The sequence below is a fragment of the Oncorhynchus mykiss genome, chromosome 6, assembly GCF_013265735.2.
Source record: "Oncorhynchus mykiss isolate Arlee chromosome 6, USDA_OmykA_1.1, whole genome shotgun sequence".
NCBI classification, from domain to species: Eukaryota; Metazoa; Chordata; class Actinopteri; order Salmoniformes; family Salmonidae; genus Oncorhynchus; species Oncorhynchus mykiss.
In genome coordinates this window covers 11565108-11592245 of record NC_048570.1, presented here as the reverse complement: position 1 = coordinate 11592245, position 27138 = coordinate 11565108, and the positions used below count along the sequence as shown (strand labels likewise).

Genomic DNA, 27138 nt, shown 5'->3' with positions numbered 1-27138 from the left:
AATTTACTTTCAGCAATGTTTCAAAACCCCTCTGGTCACCTTTGAACCAGCCCTTCAAGACAGAGACGTGATAGTGGAGACCTGTGTTCTTGCCAAGATGACAGAATTGCTTGAGTTGTTTTTCTACCCTATTTCTCCATCTCAGTTCAGGCACAGTCACATCAGACTTCTGTCATACAAACTCTGTAAATATCTCAAATGTTGAGGTCCGATAGTTTCTCTCCAAAACAAAATTATTTCAGGGCGAGAATGGTACTTCAAATTGAAATTCACAGTGCTACCTACAGTGCCTTGCGAAAGTATTCGGCCACCTTGAACTTTGCGACCTTTTGCCACATTTCAGGCTTCAAACATAAAGATATAAAACTGTATTTTTTTGTGAAGAATCAACAACAAGTGGGACACAATCATGAAGTGGAATGACATTTATTGGATATTTCTAACTTTTTTAACAAATCAAAAACTGAAAAATTGGGCGTGCAAAATTATTCAGCCCCCTTAAGTTAATACTTTGTAGCGCCACCTTTTTCTGCGATTACAGCTGTAAGTCGCTTGGGGTATGTCTCTATCAGTTTTGCACATCGAGAGACTGAATTTTTTTTCCCATTCCTCCTTGCAAAACAGCTCGAGCTCAGTGAGGTTGGATGGAGAGCATTTGTGAACAGCAGTTTTCAGTTCTTTCCACAGATTCTCGATTGGATTCAGGTCTGGACTTTGACTTGGCCATTCTAACACCTGGATATGTTTATTTTTGAACCATTCCATTGTAGATTTTGCTTTATGTTTTGGATCATTGTCTTGTTGGAAGACAAATCTCCGTCCCAGTCTCAGGTCTTTTGCAGACTCCATCAGGTTTTCTTCCAGAATGGTCCTGTATTTGGCTCCATCCATCTTCCCATCAATTTTAACCATCTTCCCTGTCCCTGCTGAAGAAAAGCAGGCCCAAACCATGATGCTGCCACCACCATGTTTGACAGTGGGGATGGTGTGTTCAGCTGTGTTGCTTTTACGCCAAACATAACGTTTTGCATTGTTGCCAAAAAGTTCAATTTTGGTTTCATCTGACCAGAGCACCTTCTTCCACATGTTTGGTGTGTCTCCCAGGTGGCTTGTGGCAAACTTTAAACAACACTTTTTATGGATATCTTTAAGAAATGGCTTTCTTCTTGCCACTCTTCCATAAAGGCCAGATTTGTGCAATATACGACTGATTGTTGTCCTATGGACAGTCTCTCCCACCTCAGCTGTAGATCTCTGCAGTTCATCCAGAGTGATCATGGGCCTCTTGGCTGCATCTCTGATCCGTCTTCTCCTTGTATGAGCTGAAAGTTTAGAGGGACGGCCAGGTCTTGGTAGATTTGCAGTAATCTGATACTCCTTCCATTTCAATATTATCGCTTGCACAGTGCTCCTTGGGATGTTTAAAGCTTGGGAAATCTTTTTGGATCCAAATCCGGCTTTAAACTTCTTCACAACAGTATCTCGGACCTGCCTGGTGTGTTCCTTGTTCTTCATGATGCTCTCTGCGCTTTTAACGGACCTCTGAGACTATCACAGTGCAGGTGCATTTATACGGAGACTTGATTACACACAGGTGGATTGTATTTATCATCATTAGTCATTTAGGTCAACATTGGATCATTCAGAGATCCTCACTGAACTTCTGGAGAGAGTTTGCTGCACTGAAAGTAAAGGGGCTGAATAATTTTGCACACCCAATTTTTCAGTTTTTGATTTGTTAAAAAAGTTTGAAATATCCTATAAATGTCGTTCCACTTCATGATTGTGTCCCACTTGTTGTTGATTCTTCACAAAAAAAAATACAGTTTTATATCTTTATGTTTGAAGCCTGAAATGTGGCAAAAGGTCGCAAAGTTCAAGGGGGCCGAATACTTTCGCAAGGCACTGTATATTAAATGGGAAACATTGACTAAATGTTTGAGTCTTTTATATAGTTGGACTAAAATACATCAATTACACAGCAGAATGACAGATTGGCATCTGACCATAAACAGAGTTGTGGTGGCTAGTTTTTCACAACAGAGTTAACTTCAGTTTCTGAGCTGTAGGGATAAGGAAGCACCAGAAGGTGCGGGTGGAATTGTCTCCTTCGGAATGCTTTTACCAGCACAGCTCTGACTAAAAGGATTCTGGGGCTTTTGACGTAATGGTGAGGAAACTGCATGGTTGAAGTAATTGCCAAAGGCAGAGGGCTTTTTTCTCCCCTTCGCATCCTACCGCCTCATTCTACTCCACACCAATGTGCCTTTTTAGGGGCTGCAGAGCTGGCTGTCTTATCAACGACTGCCAGGTCCCTGCAATGCTGAGTGGAAGCCACTGTCAAAACCACCCTGTATCATTCCTTCACCAGCACAATAAAGCCGACACACATTCTGATTACAGGTTTATCACGCCCAACATAAAGTCTGCCGTCAACTGGAGGCGCCATTTCTACAGAATTCCAACAGACACTGTGCTTAATTGGTACACTATAAACAGGGTATATGAAAGCAGTCTAAGAAGAAACGACCCAAGAAATAGTCACATCTCAATCTAGACAGGAGGCTGAATTAAATGAGATTTTAAACATCCTGGGTCGTTATCATTCAGATAAATGATTAATATAGAGGCAATTATTGGGAGAGAGTACATGTATGAAGGTTAATGATGTGATATGGCAGACCTGTGTCCAATATGCATCGCAAAATGTTTGAAACATTAGCTAATCATACATAATACCGCATATCCAAAAATCTGAATAACACACTGGATCGCAGGGTTCAAAACATTTATGACATGTATTTAAAAAATGCTCCTTTTTACCAGCTCAGTCACAGCCTCCCATTCCTCTATTTTCAATGACTTACTATTTCATACTTACATTTTTTTTTAATGAGCCCTATAAAATCTAGTACGTGCAGTAGACGGAATTCATCGGAAACGGACACACACACTGTATATATATTTTTCTATTGTGTTATTGACTGTACGTTAGATTATTCCATGTGTAATTCTGTTGTTTTTATCGCACTGCTTTGCTTTATCATAGGCCAGGTCGCATTTGTACATGAGAACTTGTTCTAAACTGGCCTCCCTGGTTAAATAAAGGTGAAATGTATATACTTTTTAAAGCAGGGAAACTCCAGTTAAAGTGATGCATGACTGCAAAACATATCTTCAACAACACAGGCAGGATTGTTCTTTGTCCATTGTTCAAATGCTATCGAGATGCCATCAAAATACCCATATTGTCTTATCACCTGAACCAAGATAACAATCTAGGTTGAAATCACGTTGTTGCCAAGAGATGATTTTCCACTGCCTTGTAGCTCCCCATCACCATGTTTTCCAATTAAAATAGCCTACCATCCTGCTAGGCTTTATATTTGCAAAGCCACAACCAAATGACAAGGTGATAGAGGTGTGTGGGTGGGTGGGGGTGCAGAGAGTAGGTGGAACCCAACTCTTGGCCAAAGACCCAGGATAGATCACCTGCAGGATGAAGTACGCCTAGAGCATCCTGTCTGGGGCCACATCCTTGGAAATATCACTCACCTACATAAAGAGAGAGTGGTTTGACGGTTCTAATAAGCTATTGAATTGAACAACAAAGATGAGACGACTTACAGCATGTTTTGTCTGTAAAATGCACAATCTGTGTGGAATACAATCACGCAGAAAAATGTACTTAAATCCAAAGAGTTTATGGAGAAGCCCAAGTCCCCATAAAAAAATGAACAATTAAGATAGCAAATATTTGTCTTGCCTGCTTGCCAGTTGGTAGAAACAATGTTAAAATGAATTCTCAAACACATAACCTACTTATAAAACCACGTGTACAAAAAAAACATATGCAGTGAACAAATATGTAGCTAGGAGCTGCTTGGTGTGGAGAACAAGTTCTGCTTTATTAATGCAGTATTCTTAACTGTAGGGATTTGAGGATGAGTACATCATTAGTGTGAACAGAAAAAGCTCAGTGTGACACTAACAGTTCATTTCTTTATTATTTATTTCACCTACACTTTATTTAACCAGGTAGGCCAGTTGAGAACAAGTTCTCATTTACAACTGCGACCTGGCCAAGATAAAGCATAGCAGTGAGACAAAAATAACAGTTACACATGGGATAAACAAAACGTACAGTCAATAACACAAAATAATTACAGAAATTTGACTTTAGAATTATGACTGCAATGTCTGTAGAGAGCTGCCAGGTAATTTTTTGAATTAATTTTATTTATTTAACTAGGCAAGTGAGTTAAAAACAAATTCTTATTTACAATGACGGCCTACCGGGGAACAGTGGGTTAACTGCCTTGTTCAGGGGAAGAATGACAGATTTTTACCTCGTCAGCTCGGGGATTCGATCGAGCAACCTTTTGGTTACTGGCCCAACGCTCTAACCACTAGGCTACCTGCCACCCCAAATTTGCTCCTAAAGAACAACTATTTTTAAGTGGTTAAAAGTCTGGGCTGAGGAACGTAGGCGTGTCTGTTAGTCTTTCAGGTCAACTGCAATTCCCTTTGCTATCACCCGCCACAACGCTTGGCGTTTATCTGAAACCCCAGATGATAAATCGGTTGCTGCTCTTTATGACATTCAGAATGGACCGAGGGACCATCACCCAGACCATTAAAACAGATGAACAACAGTAGGAGCGGTTTTAAACAGCTCCCTTCAAATTTGGGATGAATAATTAAGAGGGCACAGCACACACAGCACATTGATGAAGCTAGCAAATTCCCATGAATGGTCAAAAAACTAAAAAGACAAACATCTTCAGCTTTGAGTGTGAGCAGTCATGCTTTATCAGCACCTCTGAGCTTAAGTCATCCTTTGTGAGTCTAGTCCATAACGCCAACTCTAAAGGTCAGGGTCTCAGGGGGGTGCAAGCCGGTCCTGTTTGTCCTACTACAGTATGGAACCTACAATAGGATTAGGTCCTGTGTCTAAATGAAGACAAGGGATAGTATTCTACCACTGTATATATCCTCAAATTAATCTACAGGACCAACACAGAAACATCCTTATGTAATATCTAGCCAGTTGTAAAAACCACTGAGGAGGGCTGTTGTATTAAATGTATAGGACTAGCATTTTGAGCGAACAACTTTATTGACACTTAAAAAAGGAAGCTAAGATTGTACAAATAAGAGCACAAAATGTGGTTCTGGATTAACGTGAGTGTACTGTTATGCCGGAACCACACAGACTTTGCGTGTGAGTAGAGCGCGCCAAGTCACATCGCACTGCGTAGCGTATGCCAACTTAACGGTCCCGAGCATCGATAATAAATAGTTGTGTTTGTGATGTTCGCTATGTAGCCCTTGTGAATTATTGTTGCGCGCTCCTTTTGACTCACCTTACATATGTCCTACGGGAGCCACCGTACCTGCCTCCTGTTGTTATGTTGGCTCAGGAACATCAGGAGAGTTGTAGCTAATACACCCTAGCACTTAGAACGAGACTAGCTAAATTCTTTATTTCTACATAACATTATTCTCTCTTGAACAGAGTTCCTGGAGTTTCCCAGCCGTAGCCTGCCAAGGCTATATGCCTGTGCTCGAAATCAACAAAGGTAGGCATAAAGTTATTGTTTTCAAATAGGCGTATGTATTATTGGTACTGGCAGCTCAACTTAAACACTTTTTAACTATACATTTCACAATTCCAGATGTCAATGCACAAACAGTCCATTTTTTCACTTTACCAGCATTGCTTCACGTGAACGTGAGAAAAAGAGACTGGATGTTCTAATTTGAAACGCATGATGGCCCGTCTGTTGTTTTCTCACATTCACCAGAGTGCATTCTAATTCCAGCGTGTACACGCTCGTTCACACACACAAAAAAACGCTTTGTTTGATATGGGCTTTACTCGAACCTGGATCTGGAGAAGACAACGACACGGGCAGACTATGGGGCATGCAATCTAGTTCCCCAGGCCCATGGCCTACAATATGTTTGAATGATTCATTAGAATTCACAAAAGGTATTGTTTGACTGTTTTAACTTTCAGGTTAAATCCTATACATAATTTATACCTGACAAAACTGACTGAACTTAAAGAAACACAATGTATTCAAGGTATGGCAGGCCCCAGCCAGCCAGCAACCCCTGACAGCAGATAGAAAAAAATGAATCGAGCTAGTTTTCTTTTATGTCAAAGCTAAGTCCTATTGATTCAAATCCCATCTACAGATACGTGTCTGAATCCAGTATAAATTTCAGTGCTTGAACAGTGTAACTTCCAAATGCTCTTTCCCCTTAAATACAGCATAAATAGTTGATCAGTCATGTGTATTAAACACTATTTCAATTAATTTGAGAGGTTTTAGAGTTTAAATTAGAAGTGTTTGATACAAAACGCAAGATGTTCATTTGGAGTCACTCTGGATATTTGCGGAGAGATTCTCTCCCTCTACTACAACATCTCCACGTCTTTAGTTAAGTAACTAGTGACACCACAACATTAAAACAAAGACTCCCCTCTTAACATATGACATCTTTCATATAGCTTTGTTTCATATCTCCGCACCACCTATCTGCACTACCTTCTCTATCTAGCACGCCCGAGATTACATTGGAATTTAGCATTGCTTTGATGAAGCCTTGATGCAATAAAGCCATCTGGTCTCATCACGTGGTGCTTGCTTGATTTTTCTAAGCCCCATTTCTGCCGGGCAGATCCCAGCGGATAAACTCCAACAGGGAGTGGGTTCTAAGTATTGTGTCCACACAGCCTTTATGATCCAACAACAGATAAGAAGTCTAGCTATTAATAGAACAATGATGGAGACATATGGCAGAGGATATAGACAGCGAACGTAAGTAAATTGCTTACATGTTCTTTCCAACCCATCCCGTGTTTCATTGAAAATGCGCAATGCAGCAGAAAAATGATTGGTTAATGCTTTCAGAAGTTCAGTGCCACTGTAAGTCACATTACTCAGGTTTGATGATGATGAGAGTCGATACACAGGGACCAAGGAGCAGAGATCAGTTTATAGCTATGGATAGACAGAGTATTCCTAATAGGCAATACAGTACTGTACTGACGTAGGCATGCTTTCATGAATTTAACGTTATATAAAAATACACACGTTTTTAAAATCAACCTGACGAGACCTGAAGAGAGACATGAAAGGAGCTGCAACCGTATTCTTCAAAAACTTGCCAAAATTGTTTATGCTATAGCCTAAGGGGATAAAAAACATTTACAGTGTATTCAGAAAGACCCATACACACGGTTACATTTCAGCCTTATTCTAAAATGATTGATTAATTCAATGTTTTCCCCATCTACCCACCCACAGTATCCCGTAATGACAAAGCAAAAACAGTTTAAAAAAATCTAAAACAGAAAAACCTTATTTACATAAGTATTCAGACTCAAAATTGAGCTCAGGTGCATCTTGTTTCCATTCATCATCCTTGATGTTTCGACAACTTGATTGGAGTCCAGCTGTGGTAAATTCAACTGATTGGACATGATTTGGAAAGGACACACCTGTCTTTATAACGATCCCATAGCTGACAGTGCATGTCAGAGCAAAAACCAAGCCATGAGGTCGAAGGGATTGTCCGTAGAGCTCAGAGACAGGATTGTGTCGAGGCACAGATCTGGGGAAGGGTACCAAAAAATGGCTGCAGCATTGAAAGTCCAAGAACACAGTGGCCTGAATCATTCTTAAATGGAAGAAGTTTGGAACCATCAAGACTATTCCTAGAGCTGGCCGCCCACCCAAACTGAGCATTGGGGGAGAAGGGCGTTGGTCAGGGAGGTGACCAAGAACCCAATTGTCACTCTGACAGAGCTCCAGAAGGACAACAGTCTCTGTAGCACTCCACCAATCTGGCCTTTATCATAAAGTGGCCAGATGGAAAGCACTCCTCAGTAAAAGGAACATGACAGCCCGCTTGGAGTTTGCCAAAAGGCACCTAAAGGTGCACCTCAGACCATGAGAAACAAGATTCTCTGGTCTGATGAAACCAAGATATAAACTCTTTGGTCTGAATGCCAAGCGTCACATCTGGAAGAAACCTGGCCCCATCCCTATGGTGAAGCATGGAGGTGGCAGCATCATGCTGTGGGGATGTTTTTCAGCGGCAGGGACCAGGAGACTAGTCAGGATCGAGGGATAAAGAGAACAGAGCAAAGTACAGAGATCCTTGATGAAAACCGTTCCAGAGCGCTCAGGACCTCAGACTGGGCTGAAGGTTCACCTTCCAACAGGACAACAACCCTAAGCACACAGCCAAGACAACACATGAGTGGCTTCTCTGAATGTCCTTGAATGGCCCAACCAGAGCCAAGACTTGAACCCGATCAAATAGCTCTGGAGAGACCTGAAAATAGCTTTGCAACGACGCCCACCATCCAACCTGACAGAGCTTGAGAGGATCTGCAAAGAATGGGAGAAAGTACTGAGCAAAGGGTCTGAATACTTATCTAAATGTGAGTTTTTTATTTTTAATACATTTCCCAAAATGTCTAAAAACTTGTTTTTGCTAAGTCATTATGGGCTATTGTGTGTAGATTGATGGGGGGGGGGAATGAATTCATTTTGGAATGAGGCTGTAATGTAACACAATGTGGAAAAAATCAAGGGGTCTGAATACTTTCCCCACTGTAGCTTCACCAACCAACATACTGCAGAGCTTCATTTAACAAAGCTTTTCAAGCACATCCTATGCCCCCAGTCTCAAATTGTTGCTTTGGTGTTGAAAAAAAGCTTGTTTTGAGTTATGGTGGGGATTGATTCAACACTGATGGCACACAGACGTCAAACAGGAATGGTTTCTGGCGTGTCAGATGCTGGGGCATCTCTTTAGGCCTGCTGAGCCATTTCCCATGGAGCAATATGATGGGGAAAGCGGAGTATGAAAGTGACATACTGATGCTGCTTCCTGCATCTATAATGAATCTGGTTGCTCTAAACAAAGTATTGTGTGTGGGGTTAAAGACCGGAGTGTGGGGTTTGACCAGATATCCCATGGGGATCTGCCACAACCACACACCACTGAATACAACTAAACAAACCTGTGTATGTACAGTCGAAGTCAGAAGTTTACATACACCTTCACCAAATACATTTAAACTCAGTTTAAAAAAAAATCATTCCTGACATTTAATCCTAGTAAAAATTCCTGTCTTAGGTCAGTTAGGATCACCACTTTTTTTTAAAGAATGTGAAATGTCAGAATAATAGTAGAGAGAATGATTTATTTAAGCTTTTATTTATTTCATCACATTCCCAGTGATTTATTTAAGCTTTTATTTCTTTCATCACATTCACAAGTTTACATAGACTCAATTAGTATTCTGTAGCATTGCCTTTAAATTGCTTAACTTGGGTCAAACATTTCGAGGAGCCTTCCACAAGCTTCCCACAATAAGTTGGGTGAATTTTGGCCCATTCCTCCTGACAGAGCTGGTGTAACTGAGTCAGGTTTGTAGGCCTCCTTGCTCGCACACCTTTTCAGTTCTGCCCACACATTTTCTATAGGATTGAGGTCAGGGCTTTGTGATGGCCACTCCAATAAACTTGACTTTGTTGTCCTTAAGCCATTTTGCCACAACTTTGGAAGTATGCTTGGGGTCATTGTCCATTTGGAAGACCCATTTGCGACCAAGCTTTAACTTCCTGAATGATGTCTTGATGTCTTGCAAGGACCCCCCTTTTTCCTCCAAACATATTGATGGTCATTATGGCCAAACGGTTCTATTTTTGTTTCATCAGACCAGAGGACATTTCTCCAAAAAGTACGACCTTTGTCCCCATGTTCAGTTGCAAACCGTAGTCTGGCTTTTTTATGGAGGTTTTGGAACAGTGGCTTCTTCCTTGCTGAGCAGCCTTTCAGGTTGTTGATATAGGACTCGTTTTACTGTGGATATAGATACTTTTGTACCCGTTTCCTCCAGCATCTTCATAAGGTCCTTTGCTGTTGTTATGGGATTGATTTGCACTTTTCGCACCAAAGAACGTTCATCTCTAGGAGACAGAACGCATCTCCTTCCTGAGCGGAATGATGGCTGCGTGGTCCTATGGTGTTTATACTTGAGTACTATTGTTTGTACAGATGAACGTGGTACCTTCAGGCATTTGGAAATTGCTTCCAAGGATGAACCAGACTTGGAGGTCTACCATTTTTGGGGGCAGAGGTCTTGGCAGATTTATTTTGATTTTCCCATGATGTAGAGTAAAGAGGCACTGAGTTGGAAGGTAGGCCTTGAAATAAATCCACAGGTACACCTCCAATTATGTCAATTAGCCGATCAGAAGCTTCTAAAGTCAATGCATCATTTTCTGGAATTTTCCAAGCTGTTTAAAGGCAGTCAACTTAGTGTATGTAAACTTCTGACCCACTGGAATTGTGATACAGTGAATTATAAGTATAATATATATATAATTGTTGGAAAAATGACTTGTCATGCACAAAGTAGATGTCCTAACAGACTTGCCAAAACTATAGTTTGTTAACAAGAAATTTGTGGAGTGGTTGAAAAGTGTTTTAATGACTCCAACCTAAGTGTAGGTAAACTTCAGACTTCAACTGTATATCTAACAGTATATGAGAGAGAGAAGGAGGGTTATACACACACACAGACACAGTCTAGTGCCAGGTAAATACTGAATTAAATCAAAGAAATGTTGGTACTCGTGGGAATAATGGAGCAAAACCATGACTTTCTCAGTTAAAACAGTCTTAACACCACCTCCTCTCTGTATAGAACATTCGGCTATCATTAGATCTCAAAACACTTTCAGCACGAGTAAGCATCATACAGCGATTAACAAGAAGCATATCACTAATAATGCTCAGGCAAGCAAAGAAGATGCCAGTGATTGTGGAGAGAGAGAGAGAAAGACAGGAATAGAGACACAGAAACACACAGACAGAGACGCAGACAGAGACGCAGACAGAGACAGAGATGGTCTTCTAACCAATGCATGGATTCACATGTCATGACTCATCTTCTGAATGGCCGAAATAGCGCGGCACAAACAGTATTCAACACTTTCCACTCATTCCATTTCAGATCTCTCATTCAGCCTGTTGGGAAGTCACACTGTGGATGAAGGGCTGACTGACACAGAATCTATTGTGGCTGCAGATTGTGAATGACACATTAATAACATAACACATGAAGCTAGTGTGCTGCAGAGTGATATTCAAAAACACTTTCACCGAATCCTCATATTCTACAATTCATTTTTTGGAAGTGCAAATTGGAGGATATTGCCACATGGTTGCCACAACGGAATAGGTTAAACCAACACTGACTTATCTTTCTCCGGGGATGTCTTCCAGCCTCACTACAAGAGGCTCAGGTTGGAAAGCATGGTACAGACGATTTAATTCTGCCAAGATGAACACGCAACAAAACAGGACAAGTATAAGCCATAACAAAACGATTAGAGGGAGCTTTGCCTGCTATGGACTAGGCACTATGCACTTATCGCAGTGCCAAGGGCCAAACCCACAGCCCTTTCAAGAGCAACTCAAGCTTGAAACAATGTGCTCCAATTAAATGACAGAAACAGTGGCATGCCAAGGGCCGGGATACATGGACCCACCATGGCCTCCATTTTGAAACTGTATACATGTAGTAGAATGTATGCTTTGGCTCAGGGAGGAGGGAGAGGCGAGGCTGATGGCTGCTATTCACCACTGTAGGGCCTCTTCTGTGTGGCAACCCTAGTGATTGTCTAGGCAGCCAGCTTGAGCCCTCTGGTATGCAGACACCGCGGCTGTGAGAGCCTTGACCATTTTTACAGTAGGCTTGTGGGAAACAAGCAACCACCAGGTCAAACGCCTACAGCTGCCTCCCTCTCCAAATCCACTAGGTTTATTCAACCAAATCCAACCGGATGCCGGACATAAACGGTGTGAAATGGTCAACCAACTAACTATCTATCTTTTGTGTAAAACCGCGGCATTGTCGTAGTCATCTCTCTTTAGGGGAAAATACAGGACAAAGAAAATTAGGCTACATGTAACAGTTCAAGACATAATACTCTTGATAACCAGCCTGAAAAAAGGCCTTTAATTTCCATGCAATAGTATTCATTATGTCGCCTACCTGGGGCATGTCGATCTTTAAATAGTGTGGTACATACTATGCATGGAAATATTGTTTTCCTGCATTACATGCAGCAACTTTCAACAGAATCCTCTATGATGTCAGATAAAATAAAAGGAAATATAAGGAAACAACCTTGTCTGTCATTAAAGGGCTGTTGACAGTACTGGCAAGGACTGGCAAGGAAAACCATACTGTAATGGCTACCCTTCCACAACCATTATGTGTTATCATATAGAAATAGTGGACAAAGATGTTTTTACAACATCGAATGCAGCATAAAAACAGACAGCTAAATAACTATATACACAAGAGAATCCTACAGAGAAAAAAAAAAATCCAAGAAAACAGGTATGGTATATCAATATAAAAATCAGACTAGGTATTTCACCTCACTTCATAATGTCACAGGCCTCATTGAGATGAAAAGTTCTGATTTTCCTTCCCATTCCACAATCAACAGAGCTGGTTTGAGATCTCAGAATCCACGTAAACGTGTACGGATAGAGAGTCCAGACCACCTTAAACAACACCTTGCGCGTAACTGTGTACTAACAGAGTGAGAGTCCGGATCACCTTAAACAACACCTTGAACAAAAACATTGGCTAACAACTAAAAATCACTTTGCTATTGCAGAAAGAAAAACAATGTCATCTGGCAATTTCCATTTTGCTGAAGAAACTGTACAGGGCAAAACTAGCTCAGATTTGAGAACTAAGATCTGAGACCAAACAAGACAAACAAATGGGAATTAAATGTGTTTGGATGGATTTGCCACCTTCCCCACTCATGTCTGCATCAAACATGTATCGTGGGTGTGCTAAACAAGCTCTTCAAGAAGCACAGAATTGGGGTATAGAAAATTAGGAAAGGGGGAATCAACGGTCCCCGCAGCAAATAAAGCTGTGACATCATTGTATGGGTACTATTATGCCACTGGGCTGAACACATCACCAGAGGAATGGATAATCCCGGAACAATGGGCACCCTGAATGGGATCCCAAAGGAGAAAAAAAAACTAATCACCAAGGAGAAAAGAGCCCAAAAGATGGCTGCACAAAGCATCCTGGGCCATGAAGAGGATGACAAGCCCCAGACAAGGCTTTATTGTGCCATGTGACGGGTGGGAGTTTGAAGGGATTTCAGTCTGGCTGACAACATTTTGGTTTAAAAGCTATCCGATATATTGATCGCCTGACATAAAACCTGTTCCTGTTATTTTACAGTTTTAACTCTAAGACTGCTTGTTAGCTCTGTGTTTTTTGGGGAAGATAGAAAGTCCTTAAAGTTTTTGTTTTCAACTTGTCTGTGGCAGAGACATGTGAGGAAGAGGAGCGTGGATGTTTTGAATAGGGATAATCACAGCACCTATTCATAAGTAAAAATGTAATGTTTAATTGCATTCTTTATCTCTCTAGCTGATAGTAAATGAGGTCACAGTATCACTGCGAGAATTCCAACAAAGAGCTTCCGCTCCTCAGTGGATAAATACATTAGAATCAGAAGTCTTTCAAGTCAGACGCTTTGATACAAAACAAGTAGGTTTGATGAAATATAATTAGTTAGGGCACTCACTGGCTGGGAATAGCATTACAAGGAAATGGCAACCAACAACAGCACACTCATGCATAAGTCAGAATGACAGAACAGGAAAATACAATTAAGCATAATCTATTTATCTATACGAAGTAGGATGCCAGAAAACGCTAGTCTATGCGGTAGGGTGCAGGATTAGTTAGAGTTTTGAGGTGGAGATGAAAATGTTGAGGAAGAGAAGGCCACGTTTGGCAAGAACCGTCAATATACTGACAATTCTAACAGTCACCCTGCTTGGATCGAAGCAATTCCGTAGTAACCAACTTAATACACATTCAACCTATTTAAGCAATAAGGCCAGATGAGGTGTGGTATATGGCCAATATACCACGGCTAAAGGCTGTTCTTAGGCACGACGCTGCACGGAGTGCCTGGATACAACCCTAAGCTGTGGTATATTGGCCATATATCACAAACCCGAGGTGCCTTATTGCTATTATAAACTGGTTACCTACGTAATTAGAGCTGTACAAATAAATGTACAAATAAATGTTGGCATACCTGTAGTATACGGTGTGATATACCATGGCTGTCAGCCAAAAAGCACTCAGGGCTCGAACAACCCAGTTTATAATATATCTTTGACCTCTCAAATTCAACCTTGAAGCCAGTCCCTGCCTTAGACCATCAGATCAAAGACCTATAAATGAATAACCATTCTATGACTCATACTGAAGGTTAGATTAAATTAGCAAACTGGTAGGTTTATTTTAATTAGTTATGTCTACAAACACGATGTATAATGAGCTAATCCCCAAGCTGGTCCATTTAGAGCAGTGAGCAATGGAATCCTCTAATGCTGAGGGACAGAGAGATGAGAGAGGCCCATAGCCTGTTGAAGGATTTTATCATCTCAGACTTCAAGTAACATCTGAGAGACATTGTTTGTGCGTTTGTGTGTGTGTGTTAGGGATATGTAACTCCAGCGGCTCCCTGGCTGGCTTGGATGGTGAGGAGAGGAGACAGGTTTCATACTATACACTACTGGAGGTTTGCTTGCTTCTCCTCTGGGATTGGGCTGATGAAGCAAGACACTGATCAGGTGGGAGTTCTCTAACTCCGATGCTTGGCTTCCAAATCAATAATGTACAGCTGTCCTCCCTCTCAGAGATCCAATATCACACTACCTGGAAGGTTATCTGGGTATTATCAAGTCTTCTCCTTTCAATCAACCCGATATACTGAAATGGTTTCAGAGATAGTTGTTATTTTGTTATTAGGTGCATGCAGAATAACTTCTGAATTGAAAATATTTGTTAATGATATTGTGAAACTGAAGCCAAACAAGATGATCTACAGAAAACAATACATTATATTGTGTGTGTGTGTGTGTGATATATATATATATATATATATATATATATATATATACACACACACACAGATACATATATATACACACACACACACACACACACACACACACACACACTTGAACTCCAGTTTAAAGTTGAATCAGAAAACCATTCTCTCTGTAGACAGCAGATCCTGGGAAGGCCAGAAATTGTTGTGGAGCAACAGTGCCCCCTCTTGGGTGTTAGAGGCAGAGCCTCTCAGCAGATTGTGATGAACTGTGGCTGCTCCTCCCATTAGCTTGGCTTGCCTCAGGTCTGTAGCTATCTATTCCCAACAGGGCCCATGTAAGTGGATTTAAATAAATTGATTGATGTTTTTCTTGCTTGGGAGGAAATAGAGAGAATTTTTTTATTTTTTTTTATCTTCCCACTATAGTGTGCATGAGATAAAGAAAAGCACATATTACTGTTTGAGAGTGAGAGATTATTATTATTATTTTTAAATGTCTTCACATTTTCAAACAGTTTAGTAAGGCCCTCGTCCATAGAGACACATACCAGCTCTACTGGTAGTACTGCTACTACCAGCAGTACTACACCTGCACCTGTTGACAACCCAAGTTGTTCTGCTTCCACGAGCACATCCAATGCTAGCATCAGTAATTCTACATTTGTTGGTAACCCAGCTAGCATGGACACAGACAGTTGTATATCTGATGCAGCCGAAGAGCTACTGCCCCCTTACCTGGGAAAGCACCAAACAACAGACGTTGGACCATAGAAGAGGCGCAAATATGATGAGAAGTGCATTAATTTGGGGTTCACCTATATTGGGAGTAGTGCCTTTCCTCAGCCACAGTGTTATATGTGCAAAAGTACTCTCTCAGCTCGATGAAACCATCACTCTTGCGCAGACATTTTGAAACAAAACATGCCAATTTGAAAAATAAGCCACAATTCTTCCTGCTGCCATGGATATGGGTGGGACAATGCTGGGGGAAAAGGCCAAACAACCTATACAGACAATGCCTTCATCAAACAACACTGCTTCACGATGCATCAGTGACACGGCTGTACATGTTATGAAACAATTACTGCTTTGCATACAAGCCAGTGAATTCTATGCGTTAAAGCTGGATGAGTCAACAGACGTGGCGGGCCTGGCAAAGCTCCTGGTATATGTCCGTTACGTTTATGGGGGGTCAATTAAAAAGGGAGATATCCTCTTCTGAAAACCAGGACAGTACTGGATAGCTTTGTGACATCAAATGGACTTCGGTGGTCAAGATGTGTTGGTATCTGTACTGATGGTGCAAAAGCCATGACGGGGAGACAGCGGAGTGGTAAGGGACATGCAAGCAGTTGCTCCTGACGCAACTTGGGTACACTGCAACATTCATTACAGACCATAATTTTCACTTGTCTGACCGCTTGCATGATGACGAGTTTCTCACATGACTGGCCTATCTGGGTGATGTTTTTTCTCGCCTGAATGATCTGAATCTAGGATTAAAAAGGACTCGCGACACAACTATATTTAAATTGTGGGACAAAATTGAGGCTATGACTGACCCTTTCCCTCCTGGACAAAAGGAACACCTACGTGAGAATGCTATTCACTGACTACAGCTCAGTGTTCAACACCATAGTTCCCCCAAAGCTCATCACTAAGCTAAGGATCCTGGGACTAAACACCTCCCTCTGCAACTGGATCCTGGAGTTCCTGACGGGACGCCCCCAGGTGGTGAGGGTAGGTAGCAACACATCTGCCACGCTGATCCTCAACACTGGAGCTCCCCAAGGGTGCGTGATCAGTCCCCTCCTGTACTCCCTGTTCACCAACGACTGCATGGCCAGGCATGACTACAACACCATCATTAAGTTTGCAGACGACACAACAGTGCCTGATCACCGACAAACACAAGACAGCCTATAGGGAGGAGGTCAGAGACCTTGCCGGGTGGTGCCAGAATAACAACCCATCCCTCAACGTAACCAATACTAAGGAGATGATTGTGGACTACAGGAAAAGGAGGCCCGAGCACACCCCCATTCTCATCGACGGGGCTGTAGTGGAGTAGGTTGAGAGCTTCAAGTTCCTTGGTGTCCACATCAACAAACTAGAATAGTCCAAACACACCAAGACAGTTGTGAAGAGGGCACGACAAAGCCTATTCCCCCTCAGGAAACTAAAAAGATCTGGCATGGGTCCTGAGATCCTCAAAAGGTTCTACAACTGCACCATCGAGAGCATCCTGACTGGTTGCATCACTGCCTGGTACGGCAATTGCTCGGCCTCTGACCGCAAGGCATTACAGAGGGTAGTGTGTACGGCTCAGTACATCACTGGGGCAAAGCCTCCTGCCATCCAGGACCTCTACACCAGGCGGTGTCAAAGGAAGGCCCTAAAAATGGTCAAATACCTCAGCCACCCCAGTCATAGACTGTTCTCTCTACTACCGCATGGCAGGCGGTACCGGAGTCCCAAATCTAGGACAAAAAGGCTTCTCAACAGTTTTTACCCCCAAGCCAGAAGACTCCTGAATAGGTAATCAAATGGCTACCCGGACTATCTGCATTGTGTGCGCCCCCCCCCCAACCCCTCTTTTTACGCTGCTGCTACTCTGTTTATCATATATGCATAGTCGCTTAAACTATACATTCATGTACATGCTACCTCAATTGGGCCGACCAACCAGTGCTCCCACACATTGGCTAACCGGGCTATCTGCATTGTGTCGCGCCACCCACCATCCGCCAACCCCTCTTTTACACTACTGCTCTCTGTTCATCATATATGCATTGTCACTTTAACCATATCTACATGTACATACTACCTCAATCAGCCCGACTAACGGGTGTCTGTATGTAGCCTCGCTTTTTTTATAGCCTCGCTACTTTTATAGCCTTGCTACTGTTTTTCCAATGTCTTTCTACTGTTGTTTTTATTTCTTTACTTACCTATTGTTCACCTAATACCTTTTTTTGCACTATTGGTTAGAGCCTGTAAGTAAGCATTTCACTGTAAGGTCTACTTGTTGTATTCGGCGCAAGTGCGCCCGAAACGGATGACACAAACAACTGGATTCGTTATCCCTTTAATGCTCTGCCTCCAGTCCACTTACCGATATCTGAACAAGAGAGCCTCATCGAAATTGCAACGAGAAGTTCTGTGTAAATTGAATTTAATCAAAAGTCTCTGCCAGATTTCTGGATTGGGCTGCGCTCAGAGTATCCTGCCTTTGTAAATTCCGCTGTTAAGACACTGATGCCCTTTGCAACCATGTACCTATGTGAGAGTGGATTCTCGGCCCTCACTAGCATGAAAGCTAAATACAGGCACAGACTGTGTGTGGAAAATGATTTAAGACAAACTCTCCAATACACTGACGTGATCTTCCTGTCTGGGTTGGCGCCCCCCTCCCCTTGGGTTGTGCCGTGGTGGAGATCTTTGTGGGCTATACTCGGCCTTGTCTCAGGATGGTAAGTTGGTGGTTGAAGATATCCCTCTAGTGGTGTGGGGGCTGTGCTTTGGCAAAGTGGGTGGGGTTATATCCTTCCTGTTTGGCCCTGTCCGGGGGTATCATAGGATGGAGCCACAGTGTCTCCTGACCCCTCCTGTCTCAGCCTTCAGTATTTATGCTGCAGTAGTTAGTGTCGGGGGGCTAGGGTCAGTCTGTTATATCTGGAGTACTTCTCCTGTCTTATCTGGTGTCCTGTGTGAATTTAAGTATGCTCTCTCTAATTATTTCTCTCTCTCGGAGGACCTGAGCCCTAGGACCATGCCTCAGGACTACCTGGCATGATGACTCGTTGATGTCCCCAGCCCACCTGGCCGTGCTGCTGCTCCAGTTTCAACTGTTCTGCCTGCGGCTATGGAACCCTGATCTGTTCACCGGACGTGCTACTTAGCCCAGACCTGCTGTTTTCAACTCTCTAGAGACAGCAGGAGCGGTAGAGATACTCTTAATGATCGGCTATGAAAAGCCAACTGACATTTACTCCTGAGGTGCTGACTTGCTGCACCCTCGACAACTACTGTGATTATTATTATTTGACCATGCTGGTCATTTATTAACATTTGAACATCTTGGCCATGTTCTGTTATAATCTCCACCCGGCACAGCCAGAAGAGGACTGGCCACCCCTCATAGCCTGGTTCCTCTCTAGGTTTTGGCCTTTCTATGGAGTTTTTCCTAGTCACCGTGCTTCTATACCTTCATTGCTTGCTGTTTGGGGTTTTAGGCTGGGTTTCTGTACAGCACTGAGATATCAGCTGATGTAAGAAGGGCTATATAAATACATTTGATTTGAACCCAACATTGCAGAGTTATGAGCATCCTTTCAAGCACACCCTTCTCATTAACCTGTGGTGAGTTATTCACAATATTTTATTGAACAAATAAGGTTTTATATGTAAGATAGTTAATTAAAGAGTACAATTATCGATTATTATTTGTGCCCTGGTCCGATAAGAGGTCTTTGTCACTTCCCATGAGCCGGATTGTGAAAAAACACACTCATTCTTATGTTTAATAAATGTATTGTATAGTGTCTGTGTGGCAGGCTTATAATGATGACAAAAACAACATTAGAGAGTGCGCTGACCCTGGTGCTAGAGGAGGTACGCAGCTGGAGGTTGAATGTATGAAGGGGTACGGGACTATAAGAAGTTTGGGAACCACTGCCCTAGAGAAAACAAAAAAAACTATACATACCTCAGCCTAAACATCAGCCACACAGGTAACTTCCACAAAGGTAGGAACGAGCTGAGAGACAAGGCAAGAAGGGGCTTCTATGCCATCAAAAGAAACAATATAATAATAATACATACGAATTAGGATCTGGTAAAGAAAACTTGAATCAGTTATAGAACCCATTGCACTTCCTTGTTGTGAGGTCTGGGGTCCACTCAGCAACCAAAAATGGGAAAACCACCAAATTAAGAGACTGCATGTAGAATTCTGCAAAAAAGATCCTTTGTGTACAACGTAAAACACCAAATAATGCATGTAGAGCAGAATTAGGCCGATACCTGCTAATTATCAAAATTCAGAAAAGAGCTGTTTAATTCTACAACCACCTAAAGGAAGCCAATACCAAACCTTCCATAACAAAGCCATCACCTACAGAGATGAACCTGGAGAAGAGATCCCTAAGCAAGCGGGTCCTGGGACTCACAAACACAAACAGACCAGACCCCACAGAGCATCACAATTAGACTCAACCAAATCATGAGAAAAGATAATTACTTGACACACTGGAAAGAATTAACAAAAAAATTAGCAAACTAGAATGCTATATGGCCCTAAAGAGAGTACACCGTGGCAGAATACCTGACCATTGTGACTGACCCAAACTTAAGGAAAGCTTTGACTATGTACAGACTCAGTGAGCATAGCCCTTCTATTGAGAAAGGCCGCCGCAGACAGACTTGGCTCTCAAGAGAAGACAGGTTATGTGCACTCTGCTCACAAAACGAAGTTGAAACTGAGCTGCACTCCCTAACCTGCCTAATATATGACCATATTAGAGACACATATTTCCCTCAGATTACACAGATTCACAAAGAATTCGAAAACAAACCCAATTTTGAGAAACTCCTATATCGACTGGGTGAAATACCATTGTGCCATCACAGTAGCAAGATTTGTGACCTGTTGCCACAAGGGCAACCAGTGAAGAACAAACACCATGGTAAATACAACCCATATTTATGTGTATTTATTTTCCCTTTTGTACACCATTACATAGACATATGACATTTGAAATTCCTGTATTCTTTTGGAACTTCTGAGATTGTAATGTTTACTGTTAATTGTTTATTTCACTTTTTTTTAATGATCTACTTCACTTACTTTGGCAATGTTAACTTTTGTTTCCCATGCCAATAAATCCCTTATTGATTTTAAGAGTGAGTGAGTGACAGAGTGACAGAGTGACAGAGTGACAGACAGACACAGACACAGACAGACAGAGAGTGTGTGAGAGAGAGAGAGAGTGGGTATGTGAGAGAGAGAGAGAGAGTGAGTGTGTGAGAGAGAGAGAGTGAGTGTGTGAGAGAGAGAGAGTGAGTGTGTGAGAGAGAGAGTGAGTGTGTGAGAGAGAGAGTGAGTGTGTGAGAGAGAGAGTGAGTGTGTGAGAGAGAGTGAGTGTGTGAGAGAGAGAGTGAGTGTGTGAGAGAGAGAGTGAGTGTGTGAGAGAGAGAGTGAGTGTGTGAGAGAGAGTGAGTGTGTGAGAGAGAGTGAGTGTGTGAGAGAGAGAGTGAGTGTGTGAGAGAGAGTGAGTGTGTGAGAGAGAGAGTGAGTGTGTGAGAGAGAGAGTGAGTGTGTGAGAGAGAGAGTGAGTGTGTGAGAGAGAGAGTGAGTGTGTGAGAGAGAGAGTGAGTGTGTGAGAGAGAGTGTGAGTGTGTGAGAGAGAGTGAGTGAGTGTGTGAGAGAGAGTGAGTGAGTGTGTGAGAGAGAGTGAGTGAGTGTGTGTGTGAGAGAGAGTGAGTGAGTGTGTGAGAGAGAGAGTGAGTGAGTGAGTGTGAGACAGAGAGTGAGTGTGTGTGTGAGACAGAGCGCACTCAGGGGACAGAATACTAACACCATAAACACGAACACCTGATAAACCTGGTGTTACCATAACAACCAAGGGAACCATTAGGTTCCCATTTTCTGATGAAAATCTGCAAATGCTGTCCATTGAAGGACATAAATGGTCGACTGACACTGTACAGATACAGACCCCACAGGACTAAAAGGAAAGCTGGCCCTTGAGGCCATTGTTAACAAGCTCCCTGCTGTCTGGTTTCAGGTCTGCTTCATTGTCAAGAGGGACACATGCAGAATTAGCATCCATTTTGAAGATTGAATGGATCCCCTGAGATCTGCTAAGTAAACAGCCCCTCTGTTTTGAGTGGGTAACAAAGGTGTGTGTGTGTGTTCAACAGTGTGAAGTAGGCTATTTACCTCAGAATCCTCATTTCTGACACCGAGCTCCAGCACTGCATGTGGATCCTTCAACTTGGCTTGGGTGGACTTGGCCATCTGAAGGTTGAGCTGCCATCCGACATGTTCCAGCTATCAACCATACAGAAACCACAATAAAAAACATGTAAAATAGTGTTCGTTGTTTGCAGTAACTTCATCGTTGATGCAATATCTCCAGCGGACTTGGCAGTTTCACCCATTAAGGATTCTACCTTTAAGAAATCTTAAGAAACAATTCTGGGCCGGTTTTTCCCGATAGCGCTGGAATTTAGGCTTACGAGTGTTAACGATGTATCGTTCAAAATCTTGATTCTATGTTTAGCGGAGATCTTATATAAAGTGATGTGGAAGGGCAAGAAAGCACCTAACGACAAACTTAGCTGAGGCAGTCGATAAATAACAAGCATTTAAGTGCAACTTTAGTAACAATGGTTTTGGGAAACGGCTCTGATTTAACGATGCCCCAACGAAGGTTCTAACGATGATCTTAACCTTAAGATGCTTTTGGGGAAACCGGGCCCTGATCAGTTGGATGGTGCAGTGAAAGCACATTTAAAGCAGAGGCCCAATGGGACCGCTAAGTGGCAGAACGCTCCATTAATCTGCCTTAGCAGTGAAATAGATTAGGTGTGCTGAGAGGAGAGATAAGTGTTTAATGATGCCGAGTGGCATAATAAACGTGGAGCTCTCTCTGTGTGGTCCCAGGACGTCACAGCACCAAGTGTGATCACACCCACTCGAGCCTCCCAAAGGGGACAATGCTAAAGACTACTTCCCAAATGGCACCCTATTCCCTGATGGTCCCTGTCAAAGGAGTGGACTATAGGTAGTGTACTATATAGGGAATAAGGTACCACTTAGGACACCCCCGAAGACTGCTGTCGATGAGATTATCATGACAACATCACAGGTAATTGTTTTTTTAAACCAGGCAAGTCAGTTAAGAACAAATTCTTATTTACAATGACGGACTACCGGGGAACAGTGGGTTAACTGCCTTGTTCAGGGGCAGAACGACAGATTTGTACCTTTTCAGCTCGGGGATTCGAACCAGCAATCTTTCCGTTACTGGCACAACGCTCTAACCACTATGGTACCTGCCTGGTTTGACTCTATTCTATGGTGTTAATATACACAGAGATTTGTATAATCGTTTATGTTCAAATTATCAGTTGGATCTGGCAGTTTCCTATCCATGCCAACGTGGCTCGGGACCTTGGCTCAACTGGACTGGCTTAATACCAAAAAGAAAGAGCAAACGTTTTCTGCTTTCATTGTTTCACCACTTGAGAGAGGAAAGCCTAAACCTTGCGTTGTACGCAATGCAATAACGCAATTAGCCATTCTACGTACTTGTGCAGCGACGCAATTTGTAACGCAAGATGGCCATTTCTCGTAGCTACAGTAATGGCATTATTTCGCTGAGTACGCACAATATAAATAAAGAGTAAACGGCATAGCAGGGGCAGAATTATTGCACTGCCGTTGACACAGTTTCTCCTCACCTTTTTGGGAGCAAAAATCCTCTGCCTGACTTTCTCCACGACATCTGGGCAGACAGCGGTCCAGGCCTGGCAGAAGGCCTCCGCCTTCTCTGGGGAAAGATGGATCTTCTCCAGCTGCTGCTTCAGGGATGCAGGCTTCACATTATGATAGACAGCCTGCATAGAGATAGACGATCTGTAAGTGATAGACAGCCTGCATTGAGGTAGACGATCTGTAATAGTGATAGACAGCCTGCATTGAGATAGACGATCTGTAATAGTGATGGACAGCCTGCATTGAGATAGACGATCTGTAATAGTGATGGACAGCCGGCATAGAGATAGACGATCTGTAATAGTGATAGACAGCCTGCATTGAGATAGACGATCTGTAATAGTGATGGACAGCCGGCATTGAGATAGACGATCTGTAATAGTGATAGACGATCTGTAATAGTGATAGACAGCCTGCATTGAGATAGACGATCTGTAATAGTGATGGACAGCCGGCATAGAGATAGACGATCTGTAATAGTGATGGACAGCCGGCATTGAGATAGACGATCTGTAATAGTGATAGACGATCTGTAATAGTGATGGACAGCCTGCATTGAGATAGACGATCTGTAATAGTGATGGACAGCCGGCATAGAGATAGACGATCTGTAATAGTGATGGACAGCCGGCATAGTGATAGACGATCTGTAATAGTGATAGACGATCTGTAATAGTGATGGACAGCCTGCATTGAGATAGACGATCTGTAATAGTGATGGACAGCCGGCATAGTGATAGACGATCTGTAATAGTGATAGACGATCTGTAATAGTGATAGACAGCCTGCATAGAGATAGACGATCTGTAATAGTGATGGACAGCCTGCATTGAGATAGACGATCTGTAATAGTGATAGACAGCCTGCATTGAGATAGACGATCTGTAATAGTGATGGACAGCCGGCATTGAGATAGACGATCTGTAATAGTGATAGACGATCTGAAATAGTGATGGACAGCCTGCATTGAGATAGACGATCTGTAATAGTGATAGACAGCATGCATTGAGATAGACGATCTGTAATAGTGATAGACGATCTGTAATAGTGATGGACAGCCTGCATTGAGATAGACGATCTGTAATAGTGATGGACAGCCTGCATTGAGATAGACGATCTGTAATAGTGATAGACAGCCTGCATTGAGATAGACGATCTGTAATAGTGATAGACGATCTAAAATAGTGATAGACAGCCTGCATTGAGATAGACGATCTGTAATAGTGATAGACGATCTGTAATAGTGATAGATGATCTGTAATAGTGATAGACAGCCTGCATAGAGATAGACGATCTGTAATAGTGATAGACGATCTGTAATAGAACTCGAGGCACTTTCTTTTTATTCACAGTCGCTTAATACATGTTTAGACGCTAAATCTAGGTCTACATTTCTATATTTAATATCACCTTTATTTAACCAGGTAGGCTAGTAGAGAAAAAGTTCTCATTTGCAATTGTGACCTGGCCAAGATAAAGCATAGCAGTTTGACACAAACAACACCACAGAGTTACACATGGAATAAACAAAAACATACAGTCAATAATACAGTAGAACAAAAGAAAACTAAAAATATAATGTACAGTGAGTGCAAATGAGGTAAGATAAGGGAGTTAAGGCAATAAATAGGCCATGGTGCCGAAGTAATTACAATATAGCAATTAAACACTGGAGTGGTAGAAGATCTCTACTGAGCATCCAACCAAGCTTTACTGAGGAAAACAGGGACATGTACAGTATGTGGCCATACCATTAAGATGTTAGAACCAATTCTACACGACACCTCAACTCATATTACTCAGTGGAGAAACCTACCATCAGGTGAAGTTTCCTGCAGAATTCTTGGTGAATTGCATTGATGAAAGTCAATGCTTCTGTAGATTGTTAGTAGTCAGCTATTTGGCTGGCAGCTGGCGTTTGTGTGAACACACTGTTATGGGGCGGCAGGCAGCCTAGTGGTTAGAGGTTTGGGCCAGTAACCAAAAGGTTGCTGAATCGAATCCCCGGGCTGACAAGATAAAAATCTGTCCTTCTTCCCCTGAACAAGGCATTTCACCCACTGTTCCCCGGTAGGCCGTCATTGTAAATAAGAATTTGTTCTTAACGGACTTGCCTAGTTAAATAAAGGTTAAATAAGAAATATAACAAAACATGTTCTCTTTCAGACTTAATTATTTTATATTGTGACAATCATCATCCCCAATTGCACCATAGAAGGGTTACAGTGTGCATACTCTGGATACTTGAACACAGTGAACACGTCATACATCCTTTTTAAAATGGCTCTGTATGTGACACCTAAAAATTCTCAAATCAGCTTCAAACTGGGCAACAGTACACTACATTCTAGACTGGAAATGGTAGGTTAACTGGGCAACAATGAATTTAATATATTTGATTCTAAACTATACAGTGCATTCGGAAAGTATTCAGACCCCTTTCCCTTTTCCATATGTTGTTACGTTACAGCCTTATTCTATATTCATTAAATTATTTAAATTATTTAAAAAAACGATTTAAACAAATGTTTAATGTTTGCAAATGTATTAAACATAAAAAACAGAAATACCTTATTTACATAAGTATTCAGACCCTCTGCTATACTCGAAATTGAGCTCAGGTGCATCCTGTTTGCATTGATCATCCTTGAGATGTTTCAACAACTTGATGGGAGTCCACCTGTGGTAAACTCAATTGATTTAGACATGATTTGGAAAGGTACACAAGTGTCTTCATAAGGTCCCACAGTTGAAGTGCATGTCAGAGCAAAAACCAAGCCATGAGGTCGAAGGAATTGTCCATAGAGCTCCGAGAGGATTGTGTCAAGGAATTTGGAACCACCAAGACTCGTCATAGAGCTGGCCGCCCGGCAAAACTGAGAAATTAGGGGAGAAGAGACTTGGTCAGGGACGTGACCAAGAACTCTATGGTAACTATGACAGAGCTCCAGAGTTCATCTGTGGAGATGGGAGAACCTTCCAGAAAGACAACCATCTTTGCAGCACTCCACCAATCAGGCCTTTATGGTATTGGCCAGACAGAAGCCACTGGGAGACTCCTGCTGCAGAAGGCGCAGGACCTCAACTGGGGCAAAGGTCCACCTTCCAACAGGACAACGACCTTAAGTAAACAGCCAGGACAACACAGGAGTGGCTTCGGGAAAAGTCTCTGAATGTCCTTGAGCCCAGTCAGAGCTCTGAAGAGAGCTGTCCGGCAAATTCATTAAATAGTATCCGCAAAACACCAGTTACAACATCAACAGTGAAAAAGCGACTATGGGATGCTGGCCTTCTAGGCAGAGTTCCTCTGTCCAATGTCTGTTCTTTTGCCCATCTTAATATTTTATTTTTATTGGCCACTATGGCATTTTCTTTGCAACTCTGCCTAGAAGGCCAGCATCCTGAAGAAAATGCCATCTCTCAGACTGGTCAATATAAAGAAAAGATTAAGATGGGAAAAAGAACACAGACGCTGGACAGAGGAACTCTGCCTAGAAGGCCAGCATCCTGTAGTCGCCTCTTCACGGTTGACATTGAGACTGGTGTTTTGCGGATACTATTTAATGAAGCTGCCAGTTAAGGACTTGTGAGGCGTCTGTTTCTCAAACTAGACACTAATGTACTTGTGCTCTTGCTCAGTTG

General features: G+C 42.3%; 1 protein-coding gene across 1 annotated transcript in view; it reads right to left on the bottom strand.

Moving 5' to 3' along the window:
- The window catches only part of commd10 (COMM domain containing 10), a 42222-nt gene that overhangs the window by 12443 nt on the left and 2641 nt on the right, over nucleotides 1–27138 (bottom strand). Inside the window, 2 exon segments of the mRNA NM_001160539.1 lie at nucleotides 21937–22047; nucleotides 23463–23618. Of these exon segments, the coding sequence (NP_001154011.1) occupies nucleotides 21937–22047; nucleotides 23463–23618 (267 nt within the window).